Raw genomic sequence first — 22,405 nt, 5'->3', positions numbered from 1 at the left:
ATAAGTTCGGCAGCTTCAGTTGCCGACTTAATTTCGCCTCGGTCCTGTAACCAATTTCTTTCTTTTTCTGGGAGGCAGTTATAAAACTGCTCCAAAAGAATTCGCTCGACTACAGCGTCCCTATCACTGTAGGAATCAATGCTCTTTAGCCACTCGCCCAAATTAACTCTTAAATTGTACAGGAATTCAGGGTAACTCTCGTCCCTGGACTTAGTAGCGTTCCGAAGACGTTGTCTGAACGCCTCGGCGCTAAGCCTATACTTTCTCAGAAGGCAAGCTTTGACCTTCTCGTAGTTGTCCGCGTCCTCCTTGCTTAGCCGCGCGACAACCTCCGCTGCCTCGCAGGGCAGAACCGTCAATAATCTCTGAGACCAAGTGTCTCGCTGGAAGGACAGTTTTTCGCAGGTTCGCTCAAAGTTAGCCAGATACAGACCGATATCCCCTGATATCACATATGGCTGCATGTACTTTGACATCTTGAAATCTGCCTCCTTGTTGAGACGAGGTACCGCTAGCTGGGGACAATCGCCCGACCTCTTGCTCAACTCTAGTTCTAATTTCCGGAGCTCAATGTCTAGCTTCTTTTCCTCTTTTTCCCTCTCACGTTCGCGCTCCTTTTCCTCTTTTTCCCGCTCAAGTTTACGCTCACGCCTCGTTTCCTCTTTTTCCCGCTCTTTCTGCTGTCTGAGTTGTTCCTCCTTTTTTTGTCCGATGAGGTTCCATGCTTCACTGAGCTCCTCATCATCGGCTCCCAAATCTGTGATTGCCTTTATAATCAAAGGTTTTCGTGCCAAACCACTTGTATCAATTCCCAGTTCCTCACATAATAGCAACAGTTCCGGTTTCTGCAGCTTTTGTAGGTCCATGATCGCTCCGAGTGTCGGCTACTTCCAAAACAACAGTGCAAACTACCAAACCTAAAGGCGTTTCAACACTTTTTACCAGTTCTAAAATCTAACCCTGTTCTAGAACCTGGTCCACATCAGAAGAAAAGCCAAGCACTCACCCACACATGCGATCGATGTTCCGAGCTGCTCTCTTGTTGGCCGATTGTTGCTCCTGCTTGTTGCTTGAGATGCCACCTCCGATCACCAGATGTTGTGGCTTGTAGATTCTGATCCACCTCCAATCACCAGATGTTGTAGCTTGTAGATCCAGATCCCAACGCTGGTCACCAGTTGTCGTGACGCTGGGGCTAAGTCGACCCGGCCTTCACTTGGTAGCGTGCAGAGACTCGGGGTTGAAGAAGAATTGAATCTTCGAAGTTGGTAAAATATATACAAGCAGATTTAATGGCACTTTGAGAAAACTTATTTACATGATTATTTACAAGAAAAAGAAGGGTATATTAACAAAATGGCAAGCGTAAAGAGTTCATAGCGAGAAGCGTCTGGATGAGCCGTTGACCCAGGGCTCAGAGCGACATTTCGTGCTCTGCAGCGTCCTTAAAACCCCCTATGTCCAGCCCCTCTCTGAAGATGCTGACCAACCAAATCCAGGGCACGCCCCTCAGATATCGGCATCCAATCGAACACATCACTGCACTGATGGTCTGAAGCACTGACTGGCCCGGCATTGTTTCGTTGAGCCTGGTCACTTGTTGGCGGGGAAAGCTTGGGAACGGCGAGGAGGTACATTTCTATTCTTCAGCCAAGAATCGATAGGCTGGTTCCGGCAAGTGGATTTACTTCTCAGAAACCCAAGTGCACGTGCGCGCCGCATACGCTCCCAGCATTGTCCGTTTTCGACAATTGCAAATCTTTCCTGCATTCCCGGGAAATCATTTAATGGCCGTATGCGTCATGCTCCTTTCTTGTCCTGCACGTCAGCGGACGTGTCACTCTGTCGTCTCCTTTGGACAGTAGGCATTCCTCACTGGACGATAAGGCTTCTCGACGGGAAGGGAGAACAATGGAACCAAAGCACTTCCGGCTATTTCCCGCAGGGGGACATTTCTTTGTGTTTTTCTAGACGTTCTCTTGACAGGGTCAATTTGGCATTTGCAGGGTGTCCACAAAGCAAAACAGGCTTACAAAACAGGATTCCTGGAAACAGGCTCACTTAGAGCCATTGTACCAACACCACATATCCACAGCACTTATCCATGCCCACAGGCGAACAATAGAGCGCGCAAGTGCGGATGATGCACGGTCGTAACAACACACTCTGATGACAGGCGGTGTCCACACACTTTGCCGAGACACTATGGTGTCGCCTCTCACGAGAGAATAAATGCTTTAGCATCAATAAATTCTTGTTAGTTTGCAGTCACCACTGACTATTTCCCTTTCAACCACTTCTCATGAAGCGTGCAGGATTTTGGTCTTTGAGACCATTCTTGTTGTTCCAGTATTAAAATTTTGCCACAGACTACAAGAGAATGCTCTGTGTTGCCAAGGTGGTAGCAGTACCAAGTGTTAGTTTTTTATTTTTCGAAGCCCTAAATTTCTTAAACAAGGTAGCTTCCTTTACATCTATTATAGTCATGGGGCTACTTTGGGGGCTTCGGCGGACTCCAGGTAAGATGTAAACATTTAATTATTTCGGTAATGAACTAAATGCGCTAATTACCTCTTTTAGCTTTGATCTCAGAGAGTATGTTGTATTGGCAGAATGGAAGCTCGTCATTCAAATAATATAGCCAGAACAAATATTGTTAAAGAATTGTGGCGTGCGTTACAAGGCCCACAAATGTCACCCTGATAGTTGGCTTCACACATGCCCCCCCCCTTCCCCTGTGTGACGCAGATCACTCCACACAGAGATTTCGTCACTCTGCTCGGATCCCCTGAGGGTCAGGCGGATGCCCGGGAGTTTGTTTTCGGTTTTGCTTGGACCGAGGCCTCGCTGATAGCCGCCGCGTCGCTACCCAATGTGCGCAGTCGTTTTGCTTGCAATACGGCCTCAATACGCAGCGACTGAGCCATAGCTGGTGATATGTTACGGTGTAAAGCTGCCTATCAGGCTGACATCTGTGGGCTTTGTAACTCCTTCTTAATGATTTTCTTCTTGGCTAAGCTATTTGGAGGATGAGCTCCAATACTGCAAATACACCACACACCAATATGGGAGTAATTACTCAATGACATCCACCCAAGCGCAGCCATGCGGATACAAAAGAAAGTTATACAGTTATCACAAACTTCGCAGTCAAATAAAAATTCGTCCTGATTCGGCGATCAAACCCTGGACCATCGCCTTTCTGGGGCAGTCGCTCTACCAACTGAGCTAACCAGCACGGCCAGGAAAACAGACGTTAGGGCGAGAGCGAACGGATTAATGAATGGAAGTGGGAATGGTGTTCGTCGAATATTTAGGAGAATCCCCCAAGATGGAGTAGATAGATAGATGGATTTATTGAAAGGAAAGCAGAGAGGCTGGCCGGAATGATTGAAATTTGGCCTGCTACTCTGCACTGGGGAAAGGGAGGGGGAGAAGAAAGGGGATCATGATGGGTGACGATGTGGGAGAAGGCATAAGAAAAAAACAGGCTCACTGGCATCCACCCAAACGCAGCCACGTGGCTACAAATGAAAGCTATACAGCTTTCTCAGAAACTTCTTGCACTGCTGTCATTGATCAATTCGCTTTCGTCCTACTATCGGATTTGCTGAGAGCCCTGGTTAGCTCATGCGACTGCTCCGGAAAAGCGGTGGCCCCGGGTTCAATCCCCAGGCCAGGACGAATTTTTCTTTCAGTACAAAGTTTCTCTGAGAAACCTGTATAGCTTTTCTTGTAGCCGTATGGCTGCGCTTGGGTGGATGTCAGTGAATAATTACTCCTATATTGCAAATCACGTCCACCTTGGGGGATTCCGCTAAATATTCCACCGTTAACACATGTACTAAAATATAAATTTTAAAAATCACTTCAAAATTCAGTTAATTAGTGATTTAATTGAAGAATTCTTCCTCTCACCTGCTGTTCGCCGTAGCCCTTAACATAGCCCCAGGGTTAAAGTAAATCTAAAGCAATTTACTCTTTTTTTTTAAACTTTGGAACTTGTAAATAAAACATCCCATATAAGACAAAACCCTAAATTAAGAAGCTGAAAACGAACTTGTTGCCTACTCTTCTCGGTTTGTGCTCTGCTGTCTGTTTTCGAAAGGCCTTACAACATATGCCTTAAATGAGACCAAAGGTACTCTTCTTTTCTGCTTCTTCAAATCAATATTGTTTGCTTAGTACGTGTTCCCTTTTCCAATGGTTCAGCTTATAATAAGTTCGACCAATGCAACGCCGTGCCGCGCCTTTATTATTATTTTTTACAGTAAGCTAGTTAATGTAGTCACGTTCCCTCTCTTGCCATTTTAGACCTGCCTATACAAAGTCCCGCGTTTTGTTTACTTGATTCTTCTATTAGTAGACATGCTAACACTTTTTTGTACTTAATAGAAGAGATTGTCATTATGGTATTGCATTGTCTGTATGGCTACAACATGCTGCAAAAGAACAGGGCATCAAATGAAAACGTTTTAGGAATATATATTTCATAGGAACCAACTGACCAAAACTGATTATTATGTTAGGGCATTATAAATTATGACTGGTGAAATTGTTTCGTTCTTCGACATGAGCATTTATGTCCCGAAACGATCAGCAACTTCTTTACATTATGCGCGACGAGTCAGCCGTAGCGCTTAGTTATATAGAAAATATCACATTAGCCCTTTCGTCACATAAGGGGCTTACAGATGAAACAAGAAACGTCTAAATACGGATGTGCTAAACCGTTATTATTTTTTACGGGGTTAGTATGTCCGTATTTAATACGTTATTAGCCTATTACACCCCTGTAGAGTCCAGTTCAGAAGTAATGTTCCAGCTGTTGCTCCTTAGACGACTCTTGACACAGGCCGTGCAAACCTGACATGAATTTTTCAAGCAAACAAGGCGACTAATTGCCTAAAGTATACATTTGCTGGTCATCATTTTTCATTGTGAGACAAGTGTGGGATGTTTTAAATTGCTGTTATGAACATATCGACACCAAGGATCCACTTTTCCGGTTCAAAGCAAAACACTGCTGCTGAGATTTGTCCGCGTGCAGCGAAGAGTTAAGATTTCCATGTTGAAAAAAAAAATTGTAACAGTCAATAACAAAAAAATATCAACAGCCCGCAAGCCTCCTGATGGGGGGAGGGGGGGGGGTCATGTTGATATTACAGCGCAGCCTAATAATATGCGAAAAAGTTGCGTTCATAAAACACTTCCGATTCCAATTAAAAAAAAAAAAAAAGTGTATTCCTGCTAAGGTGGCTTCATCGCTCCTTTGAAAATTCTTGACGTCCTTGTAAGCACCTGTCCTGTCTCCAGAGAAGTGGATCCTCTACTTCCGAGGAAGCTCCAGATGTCCTCTCGGCGTCAGGTTGCGAGACCTCCTGCGCATGGTACCCATGCATGATTGCAGCTCAGGTCGGCACGGAGGCTAGGCCTAGTGCTGCCGCTGCCACGCTGGCAGAGGTAGCTTCGCCGGAGTTGCTCGCTGCAACTCCTGCCCCGCCGTATAAACCTCAACCTGACCATCGGCCTCAGGTCCAGCTTGGTGCTCCCGGTTCTTCAGCACCAGCGCCCATTCAGCCATCCTAAAATGCACAACAGCCCGTAAGTGAACTGTTCTCTGGGCGGAGCACGGCTATGGCCACCCAGTTAACACGCCGAGATGGATTCATTCTAAAACAGCGCAAAAGAACAGGGACGAGAGAACAAAACGTACAACACGAGCGCTTTTTGTTTGGACGCGAGAACACGTTTTGTTCTCTCGTCCCTGTTCTTTTGCGCTGTTTTAGAATGTATACATACCAACTCACCCAGGCTTCTATTTTGGCCGAGATGGACATCCAACAGTGCAACATGAGGAGACGTGCTCTCACATAATCTTATCGGCACCACCATCCGTTTCAACGAGCACCCGTGCCCCTCACAAGCGTCCTTCGGAAGATAATCAACCGAATTCGTCCTCGGCAAGTGATGGCTATCAAGGAAAGCGCTCCTGTTTAACTACCGAAAACCAGGTTGCGCCTACACCGGGATTGACATCTTATAGGGTAGCGATTAAATCTCTAGCCAACAAAAGCCTGACTGATATACCAAACAGGATCATCCAGGCCAACTTGGACGCGTGTCTCGGAACCAGAGGTTTTCGGGGCTTCACGGCAAGGAAGAAGCCAAACACTATAGCTGTGTGGCTCCCGACACTCACTGCGGTGGAACGTATCCAAACGCTTAGTTGTATTTCAGTCACAAGTGAGATCTCAGTGCCTGTACAAGTGTATCTAGTTGAAGGCTCCGACTTGCAGCGTTGCGTCGTTTACAACGCCGACATAAACGAAGATTAAACTACCCTTCAACGTGAGCTGTACTGCCCCACGCACCGAGTCATACAGGCCCGACACATAGGAAAGAGGCGTTCCATGCATGATCACCTTGCAAGGCTCTTCGACACTCCCAGCCTGTCTGTACTACTACGGCTGCATATTAAGGCCGCGGTCGTATAAACCGAGTGTGGTTTACTGTTACAACTGTTTCCGGGCAGGGCACATGCGCACATTTTGCCCTTTTGGTACTGCCGATGAAGGTGCGTCTGAAGGAAAAGTTACATGCCGATGCGGCTTTTGCAAATCGGACGACCACGACTTAACATCTCCAAGTTGTCCGACAAAGCAAAATGCAACACAGAAGGCTCGTCTTCGGAACGCTAAGCACTGGCCAATAGAAGACATGACACCAGTGCAGACATCCAATCGCTTTGCAGCTCTCCAGTGGGATAATGACGAGTGGCCAGAGCTTCCTGAGCCCGCTTCCAATGCACCTCCAGCTAAGAAAAAGTGTAACGATACGGTGTTCCCGACATTCTAGCGGAGTTGCCGACATTCTAGCAGAAATTAAGAAGAAGAAATGAACATGGACTGCAGTGCGAAGAGAGGATAACCGATGGTCGCTTAGGGTAACAAACTGGATTCCAAGGGAAGGAAAGCGTAGCAGGGGGCGGCAGAAAGTTAGGTGGGCGGATGAGGTTAAGAAGTTCGCAGGGGTCAAGTGGATGCAGTTAGTACAGAACCGGGTTAATTGGAGAATTATGGGAGAGGCCTTCGCCCTGAAGTGGGTATAGTCAGGCTGATGATGATGATGATGATGATACCGGTGCTCCAGAAACGCCGTCGACAACAGCCAATACAGCAGCGTACTGATCTACATGACGACGATATGACTGTAGTGGATGAGCAAATCAATCGTCTCTTAGCAGAGGTCTCTAAGCTCCGACAACGCCGCGCAATGCTTGCTCGACGTCGGCGAGCTGCAGAAGAAACCACCAAATCTAGCAATTGCCCAGCCACGCCGCCTTCATCCCGCGCAACAGGGCCATTTGCTGCCTCTTCTCAGTGTACCACAACGCCCAATGATAACTCTCCAACATCGCTGCTCCGCTATATGGTCAACCAGTTGTCCAACCTGACATCTGTGATACTGCAGCACTTGTACTAGCACACGAAACTGGCGAAATCCGGTCTTCCTGGTGTATTACAGTGGAACTGTAGAGGCATTGCCACGAATGTGGCCGAGCTCAAGACCCTACTGCGATATAACAAGGTTCGGCTGTGGGCTATGTTACTACATGAAACGAACGCCTTGACATCAATTCCGGGCTTCAGCGGCTACGTGTCTCCTTCAATGACCGACCGTCGCGTGCAGACTGTTTCTCCCCCGGGAAAGACGGCGGTATATGTTGAAACGCGTATTCCTCCATGTGCGCCTTTCTCTCGAAAACTGGTGCACATCATACCAAGAGGTAGTAGCAGTTGCTGCGAAATTTTTGAAAGGAACCGTTGTTCTTGTTTCATATTACGCTCGACCAGCTGGAGGCGCCCCTTCCCGTATTAATCTTGGCTGGTTATTAAGTGTCCGTCGGCAATACCCCGAGTGTCCAATTTTAGTCGGAGGCAACTTTAACGCCTCTCACCCGGATTGGGGGGTATCCGACTGCAAGCCCTCGTGGTAGGCGTGTGCGGGACGCCTTCACTGATGCCCTGCTTGTTCTGCCTAATCACCCTGGGACAGCAACACGGCCTGTGCGTCACATACGTAGGGCTGCCTATGCTCCAGACTTGACGTGGTGGTTTGGCGCGGGAACTCCCTCATGTCACATGGAGCCAGACTGCTGGGGAAGTGATCAGCACCCTATCATCATCGGTCTCCATCCCTCCCGTCTCCACCCTTTACGCCGCAAATGTTCTGTGATTAACTGGGACAGCTTTCGCTCATGTATCGACAGTAAGTCTTCAGATTCGCCGTCACTCCTTGTGGACCGTATACAAAGAGCACTGAATAACGCTACGACTACTACCTGGATTGATGTAGGTCGACCGGCACCAGATCTCGGCCTGCTTAACTTGTGGGCAGCCCGCCGTCAAGCTGAGCTGGCTGCTACGCGAGACCCTACTTCGGGGCACAAGCAGATAAGTGAAGGGGAAATGAGGGTACTCGTTATAATACATGAAGGAAAGAAGAAACATTCGGCGAGGCCAAGGAAAGCATTGGGGATTGTACTTTGTCTTTTTTTTTTTTATTTTTGCTTCGTGTATCACATATATTAGTAATGTAGTATTAGTAGGGCAGGCACGTACAGGTGCGAACAGAAGTAAACGGAGCGCCCAGCGCAAGAAAAAACTGAGGGTCAGCGCCGCCTAGACGAGCTAGCCGAAAGCAAAAAATTGTCACCCGCGTCTGCCCGCCCCCTGTCGGCGCGACCCTCCCTTTGCTCCACATGCCTTGTGACTGTACGGGCCTCACCGTCGCGATAATAATGATCTTGATCGGATGGTCGCGCTCTTCAAGGCGAGCGAGCATTTAGGGTGCACGGACCGCTGCCTTGATACATCATCGTCCGCGGGGGCGGTACTAATTCAGCCGCTTCATTTAGAAAGCGGTAGATGGGCCCGCATGTTCTGAAAACTCGCCGCCTCTCATTTGTATCTCGCTGTCGACCTGCTCGAAATACGTGAGGGGCCACCGCAAATTGGGTTCGTTCAATTTGGGAAACCATTCGTCCATATTTGCGGGTAGCGCCCTTAAACATCTTGGGCACCACTGATCTGGCCATTGTGAAATCAAATTGGATACCAAATTTGAAGTTCGAACAAAGTCAAATTCTGAGGCTCCGGTTGACCAAATTTTAGGAGTGGCCACATCAATTTGGTACTCCTAACTGACTTTACCATAGCTAAGAATCAATATACTGATTAGTAGTTATCGATTAACTCCCTATCGATCTTATTTTTATGCGAACACCTTCTGCGGAAATATTCTGTATACAGGTACTTTCCGCCCCATGGTCCTATTAATGTCCAAGCATTAACAGTAACTGTAATAAACAAACCCGAATCTGCGCTGGCACGTCGAGGTGAAGCACATTTCGTCGGCAGCGAGATAAAATGACTCCCGGCAGCAAGAAAAGTTCAAAACACAAAACACGCTGATATCTGTGGGCGTAAATGTCTCTACTACAGTCTGAATAAAGCAGGTTAAACGTAGCGTCATCCATGAGGGCTCTGCTATCAAGGCATTGGTCACGCACCTTAAATGCCCGCTCAACTCGAAGAGCGCGACCATTCGATCACCATTATCATTATCGCGACAGTGATACCGGAATAGTGACAAGGCATGCGGAGCGAAGGGAGGGTCGCGCCAGCGGGGGTGTGCACCGCGCTACGATTTCCTGCTTTTGGCCAGCTCGGCTAGGCGGCGCTGACCCTCAGTTTTTTCCCCATTTCAAAGGGGACGCTCCTATATTCCATCCATCCATCCATCCATTCCCTAGTTTTTTCTTGGGCTGTTTCTCCCACTTATTGTGAATAAAGTTTCATCAGCCTCAGCCTCTCGGGCTGGGCGCTCCGTTTACTTCTGTCCGCACCTGTACTCGACTGAATTATCTTACTGCGAAGGCTCGGAGATATGAACGCGATCTCTCGCGACGCCGGTGGCATGCATGGTGTTAACAATTTTCTGATAAATCCTCGAATGCCTCACTCTGGCGAACGTTTCGTGCAATAGAACACGGTCGTCGTTCTACTGACGAAGCGGCAACAGCATGCTTTGCGGCTAATCTGTCGCCGGGCAATTTCGCCAAAGAAGCTGCTTGAAAATTTTTCACAAAATACGATATATTGCCTTCTTCAGCTGCAAATCTTAATTTGGCAGGTATCCCTGCAGACGCATGGAAACTACCATCTGCTGCCGACGCAGATGGAATTGCGAGCCCCTTTTCGATGTCTGAGCTGTTGACTGCAATTGACGATGCGAAACGGAAAACAGCGCCCGGCCTGGACAGAATTCAGTATGAGGTTTACAAGAACCTCAGTACTGCTGCACTCCCTCACTACTAGACACCATAAACAAAGTGTGGCTTGATGGTGTCGTACCCCAGAGCTGTAAAACCGCTGTCGCGATCCCTATTCCCGAACCTGGGAAGCCTCCAACAGACCTCGCCAACTTACGACCAATCTCCTTAACATCAACGCTTTGCAAGCTTGCAAAGAAAATGCTTGCCACACGGCGTTCTTGGTGGCTTGAACAGCACGGTTTTTATCACCCTGCTCAAATTGGGTTTCGTCCATACATAAGTACAGAGGACGGGTTGGCGGTCTTGGCATCAGCAGTTCTATCATCTACCCGCAGCCGAAATGTATGTACGTACCATATTAGCAATGGACATTGAAAAGGCATATGACAACATCAGTCATGCTGCAATCCTTAATGCCATTGACATGCTTCATCTCCCTCCGACAGTACGCACTTTTGTCGCACAATTTTGTGGACGGAAGAAAATTTGCAATACGCCTCAGTGGTGACACAGTTGGTTCATTCGTTTCACTACGTGGCGTGCCCCAGGGATCAGTATTGTCTCCGACGTTGTTCAATATTACTTTTATCCCATTGGCGTGGCGCTTACTTGATATCCCTGAAATCAAGTTTCTACAATACGCAGATGATATCACGGTATGGAGCACTCACCATAATCTTCTCACTCAAGAGGCCGCCCTTCAGTCAGCATTAGACATAACATCTGATTACGCATCCTCCATCGGCCTTCAACTTTCTGTGTGTAAAACTTCATACACGTCAGTCGCCAACCGCTGGGGGCGCCGTAAACTTACCTCAAATCCAATTCGTCTCTCTCTCTGTCAGGCACCCCACTACAAAAAAGTTCGAGCCTGAAAATTCTGGGCTTAACAATTGACCAATCAGGATCAGCTACTGCTTGGCTTTCTCAGGCAAAAAAGCAAGCACTTCAAACTATGAGATTAATAAGAAGAATTGCACATAAAACGGGTGGCGCTGGCTCGTCTGTTGCACGCCAGTTAGTGAGGGCGGTTCTGCAGCCACGTGTTGTTTATCAGGCCCAGTTCCAGCAAGAACACATTGGGATCGCCTTGAAGCCGTAAATCGATAAGCTATGAGGACCATATCATGCATGCCTTCCACGACTCACAGCGGTCGTAGCTTTACAGGAGAATGCGTAGCTGAACACCATCGATGAACTAGTGCAGCAGCGCCGTGATGCTCGCAGACTCAAGGCCACTTTGTCACATTCCACGAAAGCACTGAGGGCGTATGCAACGTCACACATTATTCTTCAGCCACCTGCGCCAGTTCTACCTCCCTGAAAATTTGTACAGTTAGGAGATAACAAGCCAACTTATATCCGCAGACCAACGTCTGCCAACTCGGCATCGTTGCTTCGCCAGACATTTGAAGAGCAAGATACTCCTGCCTCAAGATTTCATAGTAGTGTACGTGGATGGAAACCTGCAAGGCTGCGAAGTCAAAACAGCAATCTACTGCCCACGGAGACCTAGCCTGAATCAGACCGCTACGTTTCAGCTTTCGGAACCACTTTACATCTTTCTGCGCTGAGCTCGTGGCAGTTCAGGAGGCACTCTGCTCCGTGGCTTCCATAACCATGCTCCCTACAGCCCACGTTGTCATCCGCACTGACGCACGTCAAGCAGTACGTCTGCTCCGAAGTGTCAGCCGCTGCCCTAAAATTTGCCAAGACATCCACCAGCTTGCGGCGCGCATCCCACAGTCAGTACGCATTGAGTGGGTCCCACGGGATCTGCTGCCTTCCCAAAGTCAAGCTGATTTAGCAACCCGCCTCGTGAACCAAGTCGCATCAATCCCACGGCTCCTTGAAGTGGACAACGCTACCCTCCTTTTGACAAGAAAGGAACACCTCCGGCTCCGCACACGTTCACTTATCCCTCCGTGTGCGATATCCCGTACCCGCGGTCTCACCCGTGCAGAGGAGGTTCCGCTCAGGAGGATCCGGGTCGGTGTTGCCCTTACACCAACTGTCACTAGGACGTGGTCATACTTCCAACACTTATATCCCAGCCCAGGGTACCCGGTCTGTAAAAACGAAGATGTTGAGGCCGACATCCACCACTTGCTGTGACTTCCCAGCACTCAAACCAACACGAATCCGGCACCTGAACATAGCTGGCCTTTCAGCGACCCATCCTGCCTCATATGTCACTTGGACGCAGAGACCTCATCATCGCTCACTTCTGGACTTCATAAAATCAGCCAACCTTTTTCCATTCATTTAATCATTTATTCTTCCATCATCTCATACTACTGATGCCCTGAGGCAATAAATATCGATTAAAAAAAATCTTCCTGTCGAAAAATGTGGTTGGCCAGAATTTCTAGTATGTTTCCTTTTTTTTTCAGTATCCCCATTCGAGCGGGTTTTGTTTGAGTGAAATATCACTTCTAGGCTACCACCTGGGATTCCTTCCCTGTCTGAGTGAAGCCTCTCCCGAACCCACTGGTATGCGTCGCTATGGCGACCAAAGTCTGGCATCATAATACGGAGTTATATTAGGTCTTGCTTTGCTATGATATACTATGATTAAGCATGATTACGATGACTTGCCTTGACCTAGTTGTTATGACTAGTAATGAGTCCAATGACCAACAATAGCGCCACATGAAAATTCCTCAACTGTGTAGCACGACTTACCGTGATTATGACATACCATGACTCAGGATGCCTTACTATGACTGCCATGTCTACTAATAGCCTACCACGGCTTACCTTGCCTACTATGCCTTACCATGACTTAAAATGGCTCAACATGGCTACTTCCTAAAACCTAAACGAGCTTGGCGACAGAAACCACAGGAGTCAACCTCGATACGAATGCTACCGCACGATACTCCGCGATAAGGATCTACGCTATTCATTAATATTTTTCTCCACTTTTATTAACAAAAAAAAAAACAACCTTTTTCCAGAAGCATTGAAGCCTAACCTGTTACCGCGCACAGTAGCCTCGAGTGAGTGGGTGATCCTCGGGCGAACGAAAGCTTTTCTCAGCATCTTCGAATCTTTGCAGCAGGGAGGATATTACAGCTGGCTTCAACTAAACAAAAGGCAGCCAGATGAAACTGCTTGCGCGCAAGTACATGATTCATCACTGCCTTAGGTCCCAAGTGATTTAGTTTTTGTTGGCGGGCATAATGACATATACAATAATTATCCGCTCTTCTCTAAAAATACACTCTTATATACATTCTGTACAGCCGATAGCTATCGTCATGCTAGAACTATATGTACCAACAAGCCCCACTTGCCACATAAACTAAATGACAGATACTGCGCCTTCCCTTTCCTGTAAACGAATTATTGAACGCCGGTGAACTTTGATGCCTTCAATAAAATTCTGGTTGTTTTCGACAAGGGCCGCGCGTTATGTTGGTTGGTTTGTGGGGTTTAATGTCCCAAAGCGACTCAGGCTATGATGTGTACCGTCACGACAGGTCATGACGTCACCAGGCGACTCATGCATATACGAATCTGCCCCCGCCGGGCGTCCGATCCAGGCGTCCGTGCGGCGCCTTTCATTTGCCGCTTCTTCTAACGCCGCACCACACAGCAAACAGAAGCAGACCCAGATTTCTCGGAGGCGTTAGTGCATATAATATGGTGAGGCAGTTAAAAAGAGAATAAAATAATGTGCCTCTGCCCGTAAAGAGGCGTTAGTACAGTAGGCATCAGCGGCGTTTGAAATTGATTTACAGGATAGAAAAGGTGCAGTATCTGTCACAATTCTCCGCTGACACATGCACCACGCCGTAGAGGAAGGGAGGAAGGTGGGAGTGAAAGAAGAGAGGGAGACAGAGGTACCGTAGTGGAGGGCTGCGATGCACCGCGCTATAATGGCCTTCGCCTCATCGCACCAAAGTGCCCTCTAGACTTTTTTTTTTACTGAGGCGTTAGATAGTGACTTCATAATGTGTTCAACCCCCGCCATTATGCAAGATGTAGAGGTAATCGGGAAAGTGCGATGCAGTGACCACAGGATGGTGAGGTCCCGAATTAGCATAAATCTGAAGAGGGAACGCAACCGACTAGTAGGAAAGAAACTCATCAACGAATTAGCGGTGAGAGGGCGGGCAGAAGAGATCAGGATCTCGCTACAGAATAGATATTCAGCTCTAATCGAGGATGGCGACATTATCCTAGAAGCAATGAACAATAATTTCAGAGATATCATTACTGAGTGCGCGGTAGAAGTAGGCGGTAGGATAGTTAAAGAGGATGCCGGTAAGCTGTCTAAGGAGACAAAAGATTTGATTAAGAAACGCCAGAGTATGAAAGCTTCCACTCCAACAGACCAAATCGAATTGGCCGAGATATCAAAGCTAATCAATAAGCGCAAGGTGGCCGATATAAGGTAGTATAACATGGAGAAAATTGAGCATGCTGTAAAGAACGGGGGAAGCCTTAAAGCGGTAAAGAAGAAATTGGGCATAGGCAAGAACAACATGTATGCGAGAAGGGATAAGGCGGGCAACGTCATCACGAATATGGACAAGATAGTCAAAGTAGCCGAGGAGTTCTATACAGATCTCTACAGTAGCCAAAGTAGTCAGGACCGCAAAGAGATTGGCGGCAGGGAAAAACAGACCGACGTTCCACCTGTGACGAAGGACGAGGTCAAGAAAGCATTAGAAACTATGAAAAGGGGGAAATCAGCTGGAGAGGATCAGATAACTACAGATTTGCTGAAGGACGGGGGGGATATCGTGCTAAAAAAACTGGCCACTCTGTATACGCAGTGCCTGGTGTCATTGACGGTACCGGAACCATGGAAGAATGCAAACATTATCCTCATTCATAAGAAAGGGGACGCTAAGGACCTGAAAAATTACAGACCAATCAGCTTACTTTCTGTTACGTATAAGGTATTTACTAAGGTAATCACTAATGGAATCAGGTCCACCTTAGACTGCAATCAAGCAAGGATCAAGCAGGTTTTCGGAAACGGTACTCTACTATCGATCATATCCATACCATCAACTAGGTGATATAAAAATGCTCGGAATATAAACAGCCTCTATACATAGCATTCATTGATTACGAAAAAGCATTTGATTCAGTTGAAACCTTGGCGGTGAAGCAGGCATTGCGAAATCAGGGAGTAGACGAGCCGTACGTGAAAGTGCTGGAAGATATATATAGTGGCAGCACAGCAACCATAGTTCTGCATAAAGAAAGTGACTAAATTCCCATAAAGAAAGGTGTTAGGCAAGGAGACACAATTTCCCCAGTACTATTCACAGCTTGCTTAGAGGAAGTATTCAGAGACTTGGAATAGGAGCAGTTAGGAATAAGGGTAGATGGAGAATACCTCAGTAATCTGTGATTTGATGATGACATTGCCTTGCTAAGCAACTCGGGGGATGAACTGCAAATAATGATTGATGACCTGGACAGGAAAAGTATAAAGGTAGGCTTGAAAATCAATATGCAGAAGTCTAAGGTAATGTTCAACAGCCTCGGGAATGAACAGCAGTTTACAATAGGTAGCGAAGTACTGGAAGTAGTAGGCGAATATGTCTGCTTAGGACAGGTAGTAACCGCAGATCCGGACCATGAAAAGGAAATAACAATAAGAATAAGATTGGGATGGAGCGCATTTGGAAAGCACACGCAGATTATGACTAGCAGCTTACCGGTATCGCTCAAGAGGAAAGTATACAACAGTTGCATCTTACCTGTACTCACCTATGGGGCTGAAACGTGAAGGCTAACCAAGAGAGTTCTACTTAAGTTGAGGACAACCCAGAGGGCTATGAAACGAAAAATGGTAGGGGTAACATTAAGAGATAGGAAGCGTGCAGACTGGGTAAGAGAAATAACTCAAGTTACCGACATTCTAGTGGAAAGTAAGAAGAATAAATGGGCATGGGCAGGACATGTATTGCGAAGAGAGGATAACAGATGGTCGCTCAGGGTAACAAACTGGATTCCAAGGGAAGGAAAGCGTAGCAGGGGGCGGCAGAAAGTTAGGTTGGCGAATGAGATTAAGAAGTTCGCAGGGTTCAAGTGGATGCATCTAGCCCAGAACCGGGTTAAGTGGAGAAATATGGGAGAGGCCTTCGCCCTGCAGTGGGTACAGTCAGGCTGATGATGATGATGATGATAGATAGTGACATCGTGATCGAAAAGGGCGCAGAAACCGCCGCGGAGAGATATTCCTATTTATGCGCCATGCCTGGTTAATTTTCCAGTACCACTTTTTTACGTGCCCTTCAAACTGTTATTACGTTCATCATATTTTAGGGATCTGGTTAAATTCTTTACAGCGTGAAAGGTCGTACGTCGTTCGCTGTTACCATGACCTCAGATGGCTTATGTGCCTTCCCGGAGCTCATCAAAACGCGATAGCAGATCAGTTCATAACGGGGAAACGGACTCGGACAACATGGATGTACCAGGTGTCCCAGCTAAATGTAACCAAGGTTTTCAAACAGACAGGGGGCGAGCTTCTTCCAAGCTCACCCCCTGAGGAAGCTGGGCGCCAGGCCGGGGGTCTGCTTGTACCCATTTTTACCGGTGGGTGTTCGGAGGCGGGTTTCGAACCAACCACCTCCCGCAGCCGAGACGGGAGGGGCTAAGGAAGACCCCCCCCCCCCCTCCTTCTCAGAAGATTGTGCGCATCTTTCCGGGCGTCCGTTTTTGGGCTTTCGCTGAGCAGGTCGAAAGAATTTCCTAGCGGTCATTATTTTTGAAAGCAAGATGAAGACTTCCAAAGCAGCATGCTCGGCGGAACCAGCTAGGGCCAATATTGGTCGTTGCCCATTATACGGTGTTCTAGTGTGGCCCAGCCATCTCGGTCAACTGCCAACTTTCTCCGTATTTTATGGTTCCGACTCGCCCTTGATGTTTCTGCTGAGGAGGAGGAATCAACATTTATTAAGCCCGAAATAATTCGGTGGTGCATGCTTGCACCAGACGGGGTGGTTCCCTAGTTGCGGGACCCATATGTTTCCAGCAGCTCCTGGCCCCTGTCTGTCAGTGCGAGCTGGATCGATAGGGCGGGGCTGGACAACAAGGTCTCCCATCGCTCAAGGGGTTGGGGATTGGGGTGTTGGCGGGAAGGGGAGGAAGGGGGGTTTTGAGTTGTTTGCATTCTGCCAAAACGTGCGGCAGGGTGCCCTTTTCTTTTTTACAAAAAGGACAGAGCATGTCGTGTTCCGCAGGGTACATGCGGCTCATCAATACGGGATGCGCAAGCGATCCCGCCTGCGCTCGGCGCAGGATCGTCTGTTGTTGCCTGGTGAGCTTGGGGTGCGGTTCTGGCAGTCTGCACCTTTCCTCTCGGTACATACTTGTAATTTCCCGAAAGCTGGTAACCGGATGCGGTAGCTCTTCCGGCTCGTTCTCGCCCCGGATTGACATTTCTCGGGCATGGTAGTCTGCGATGATGTTGCCTGCTACCTGCGAGTGAGCCGGGACCCACACGAGCTCTATAGCTCTTCCCGGAGGCTTGCACTTGGATAGAATGGCTCGGGCCGCGGAGGATATTACCCCTCTGCGGAAGCTTCTGTAGGCTGTCTTTGAGTCAGTGACCACGGTGTCCACGCTCGGCTGTGCGAGTGCGAGGGCCATGGCCGCTTCTTCTGCAACTGCGGCGTCTGTTGTCTTTATGGACGCGCTGACGATCAGCCTGTCTTTTGACGTAACCACCACTGCTGCACGGTCGCTGTGTTTTCGGAGCGAGGCGTCCGCGTAGAGGACCCTGGAGTTCTCTTCCAGCTTCCGGGCTATGGCTTTGGCCCGCGCGGTGCGCCTCTCGTCGTCCTTGCCCGGCGTCATGTTCCGGGGAAGGGGTTTGGTCTGAATGGCCGTCTTCCAGTCTTCCGGAAGGGCTTCCTTGAGGGGTACTGGCTCAATCTGCCATCCTATCTTGCGTAAGACGGCTCGTCCGTGTTTCGTATGACTGAGCCGGATTCTCTGATTAGAGAGGTGGGCTTCAATGAGCTCCTCCACCGTGTTGTGGGCGCCCATGTCCAGCAGTCTTTGTGTGGACGAGTATATGGGAATGCCCAGTGCTTGCTTCGTTGCCTTACGAAGCATCGTGTTTAGGGTGTCCCTATTCGCCTTCGTCAGCTGGAGATAGGGGGCGGAGTAGGTAACCCGTGACACGACGAATGCGCGTATCAGGCGCATGACATCGTCCTCTTTGAGGCCTCGGTTTCTATTAGATACCCTTCTGATCATACTGAGTATCTGTTCGGCTGTAGTTTTGATCTTTGTGACGGCGGCGTGTGCCTTCCCGTCGGCCTGAAGTAGTAGGCCGAGGATCCTAATCTGCTGTGTTGGCTTGATAGCCGTTCCGTCGATGGTGACGATCACGTTCGGCGGCAGCTCTTTCTTGGATTTTCCCGGTTGGATAATAAGCAACTCTGATTTCTGGGGAGCGCAGCTCAGTCCGCATGACTTTGCGTACTCGTGCACGGTTGTTGCCGCCTTCTGCAAGGCTTCCTCCATCCAGGCATCAGAACCGGCTCGAGCTGTCCACACCGTAATATCGTCGGCGTAGAACGCATGGTCCACGCCTTCGATTTGCTTGAGTAGACCGGGCAGGGGCAGGAGGGCCAAATTGAAGAGCAGGGGCGACAAGACCGATCCCTGTGGGGTGCCCCTATCACCCAGCTCGACAGGGTCTGACTTCTCCTCCCCTATTCTGATGGTCGCTGTTCGGTTTGACAGAAATTCTTTGGTGTAGTCGAATGTCTTTCGGCCACACCTGGTCATATTCAGATTCCGCAACACGCTCGCGTGAGACACGTTATCAAACGCTCCCTTCAGGTCGAGGGCGAGTATCCCGCGCGGCGTGTGCCTCGTTGCCGGCTTGACGACCAGTTCGTGAAGTTGGATCATCACGTCTTGGGTGCTGAGATGTTGCCTGAAGCCGTACATCGTCTCCGGCATCTGATCTGTTTTTTCGAGGTGCTTCTGCAGCCGGCGAAGGACCATACGCTCCATCACCTTCCCCGCGCAGGACGTGAGGGAGATGGGCCGCATGTTGTCTATCGTGAGGGCCTTGCCGGGCTTTGGAATGAAGCAGACCTCGGCGTCCTTCCATTCCTTCGGCAACCGCGAGCTCTCCCAGGCTTCGTTGATGTGCCCTAGGAGGCCGCGGGCCGCTTTACTGCTCATGTTACTGAGTAGTTTGTATGTTATGGCATCCCTGCCGGGTGCACTTTTCTTGTTACTTTGATCTATCGCTGTCCACAATTCCGTCATGGAAAACGGCCGGTCCAGGTCTTCGTTGTCGGGTCCTTCGTACCTCTCTGGCTCCGGGTACTGTCCCTTCTCTGTCTTTAGGTACTTCGCCTTCAGGTCTTCCAGGAGCCTGCGGCCGTCTCCCTTGTACATGTTCAATACTTTGGTAAGGTTGCGATTGGTCGCAGTTTTGCTACTCAGCGGGTCGATCAGATGCCTCAAGAGGCACCACGTCTTCCACGTCGAGAGCTTGCCCTGCAGGCCCTCGCAGGTCTTCAGCCAATTCTCCCTGCATAGTTTGGCCGCGTGCTCGGCGATCTGCTTGTTCAAGGCTGCTATGCGCTTGGCCAGCTTTCTGTTGTGCCGCTGACGTTTCCATCGCCGCGTTAACGAGTGCCGGGCCGCCCACATGTGGGTCAGTCTGGCGTCCACGTACGGTGTCTGCGAAGTCGTTGCGATTTCTTGGGTAAATTTTTGGAGGGTCTTCTTCTGGTCCCTCGACCATTCGGTGTAGGTCTGTTGTGTTTCAGCTCGTCCCGATTCTTCCTCAGACGCCTCTTCTTGTTCCTGGGTGAACTTTCTCATCTTGTCCCAATCCGTGATCCGCGCTGTCCCCAACACAGCCCGATATCGGGAACCTCGGATCGTGATGCCGATCACGCTGTGGTCAGAACCCAGGTCCACTTCTTCGCTTCTCCAGGAGACGTCTAGCGTTCCCGATAACCACGAAAGGTCTGGCGTAGTGTCCCTCGCGCCACTGTTGCCTCTTCTGGTAGTTACGTCAGGCTCGTTCAGGAGGGCAATCTCGTGATCCTCCATTGCTTTGGCCAATGCTTTTCCTCTTTTTGACTGGAACTTATAGCCCCATGTTGTGTGAGGGGCGTTAAAGTCGCCGAGGATCAGGAGCGGCCTGGTCCCCGCCAACCCTTTCGCCTGACTCACGATGCGGTCAAATTCGTACTGCCGTTGTGACGGCCGACAGTACGCGCTCATTACAAATAAATTGCCCGCGCTGCCAATTTCTCTTGCATGAATTTCGACTAGCGTGTGCTCGCACCCGCCCTGCGCCGTAACATGTTGAGTTGCCGCCACGCTGCTGCGAACGAGCACCGCCGTTCCGTTCTCCGTGGGGTCCGTGTAAGTGACGTACCCCGGAAGTCTTGGTTTCCCGTTCGTCTCCTGTAGAGCAATTACATCAGGCTTGTTGTCTTGCCCGTCAATGTATAACATTAGTTCCGCTTCTTTGTTGCGAATCCCACGGCAGTTCCATTGGTAAATCACGGTGGTTTCCCCCCCCCCCCCCCCCCGGTCTTCTTGTGCTTCTTACTTGGCTTCTGCATCATCCTTTCCGGCTGTCTCGAGTCGATTGCGCCTTTTCGCGATCGCGTTTTTTATTTTTTCGGCCCGCTCCTTTTTCAGGGACGCGAAGTGGTTCCTCACCGATGTTGAGGCTACTTTTAGCGCTTGACGTTTGTGCTTCGCCGATGGCGTCTGAGGCTGACTCTCGACAGCTTTAAGTCGGTCGTCTATTTTGCTGAGCCTTTCGTTAATTTGGGAAATTGCGGCCAAAATGGCCATAAGCTCTCCTTCTCGCGGGATCTGTGTCGTTACCGTGGTCGCGGTCTCTGCGTTCGCAGTGTCCTCTCCGCTCGCGGGGCTCTCTTCGGCGTCCATCGCCTCTAGGTTATTTGCTGCACGTTGCATGGCCTCAGCCTCTCCAGCTGTCCGCCCTTGGCGGGGCGAGGGGGGGGCCCTCCGCGGCACATTGCGCAAGCCTGCGGCGTTGCTTGTCGCCGTGTTGTCTTGGGGTCCTGAATTTGCCAAGCTGCCGTTACTCGCTAGCGTTTCGATCTTATTCATAAGCGCCTGTATTTGGGCGTTCTGTTCCTGGATCTGAGCGTTTTGGCGCTCTATGATCCTCTTAAGCTCTATCACTTCGCTACTGTCCTTTTGCGGATTCGCTTGTGAGTTAAGGGGTTGGGAGGGGGTGAGGGGTGGGAATTCGGTGTCGCTGGTTAGAGCGACGGGAGACCTGTTGGTCCGGCCCACCTTTATCTCGGCGATCCCTCGGTGTCCGGTTGACTCTGGCGACTGTTGTTGCTGTTGCGGCCCGGCGTGTGTGACCGGCCCCGTTGTTTGGAGGCGCTGCGGTGGGGTCCGCCTGCAGGACCTCTCTTGTCTTGGTACCTTCTCCCGATGTCTTCTTCCTCTGCTCGGCGCCGTTCCCAGCGCCGCCGGCGGACGACGTAGGGTGTCTTGAAGCGGGCTTTGCAGGCCTTGTCCGCTGTCAGGTGTTTGCCTCAGCACAGGCCACAGTTCGGGACACATTCGTGATCTTCGGCGGGGTTGTAGATTCCGCACCCTCGGCAGATCGTGTTCGAAGGATCCGGGCACACGTCCATTCTGTGGCCCACTCTTCCGCACGCATAGCATACATCGATTTGTTTTCTATGTAACGTGCACTCCATGAGCAGGTTGCCGTATCTCACGTATTTGGGTACTTTATGCCCTTCGAAAGCAATGACGACTGATCGGGTCTTACCGATCCGGTTTGCCTGTAGCGCCGTTGGGTTATGCTTGTGCACAACATTGTCCTGAATATCCTGGGCCGTATCCTCGAGCGGGATGCCCCTTATGACGCCCTTCACCGTGCCGTGGGGGGCCGTTTCGTAGGTACTTACTTCGTGTGCCGTGCCGCGTATGTCGATCCTTCCGACTGCAGTGTAAGGTCGGCGTTCTCTCTCTTGGAGGTGCTCACCACAACGATATTCTGCTGGAGGTTGGGGCACACGACATCTTCACTTGCTTCATTGCCGGGGATCT

The 22,405-nt window shown here is 49.6% G+C and overlaps 1 protein-coding gene across 1 annotated transcript in view; it reads left to right on the top strand.

The window, feature by feature from the left end:
* Positions 1-2,485: 2,485 nt before the first annotated feature.
* The window catches only part of LOC146204927 (uncharacterized), a 32,162-nt gene continuing 12,242 nt past the window's right edge, over positions 2,486-22,405 (top strand). The window contains exon 1 of the mRNA XM_084605495.1: positions 2,486-2,519. Coding sequence (XP_084461621.1) covers positions 2,486-2,519 — 34 coding nt within the window. The remainder of the gene's footprint in view (positions 2,520-22,405) is intronic.

Source organism: Amblyomma maculatum, chromosome 1 (assembly GCF_055883805.1).
Source record: "Amblyomma maculatum isolate TAMU_Amacu chromosome 1, ASM5588380v1, whole genome shotgun sequence".
NCBI classification, from domain to species: Eukaryota; Metazoa; Arthropoda; class Arachnida; order Ixodida; family Ixodidae; genus Amblyomma; species Amblyomma maculatum.
This window is presented reverse-complemented; position numbering and strand designations above follow the sequence as displayed.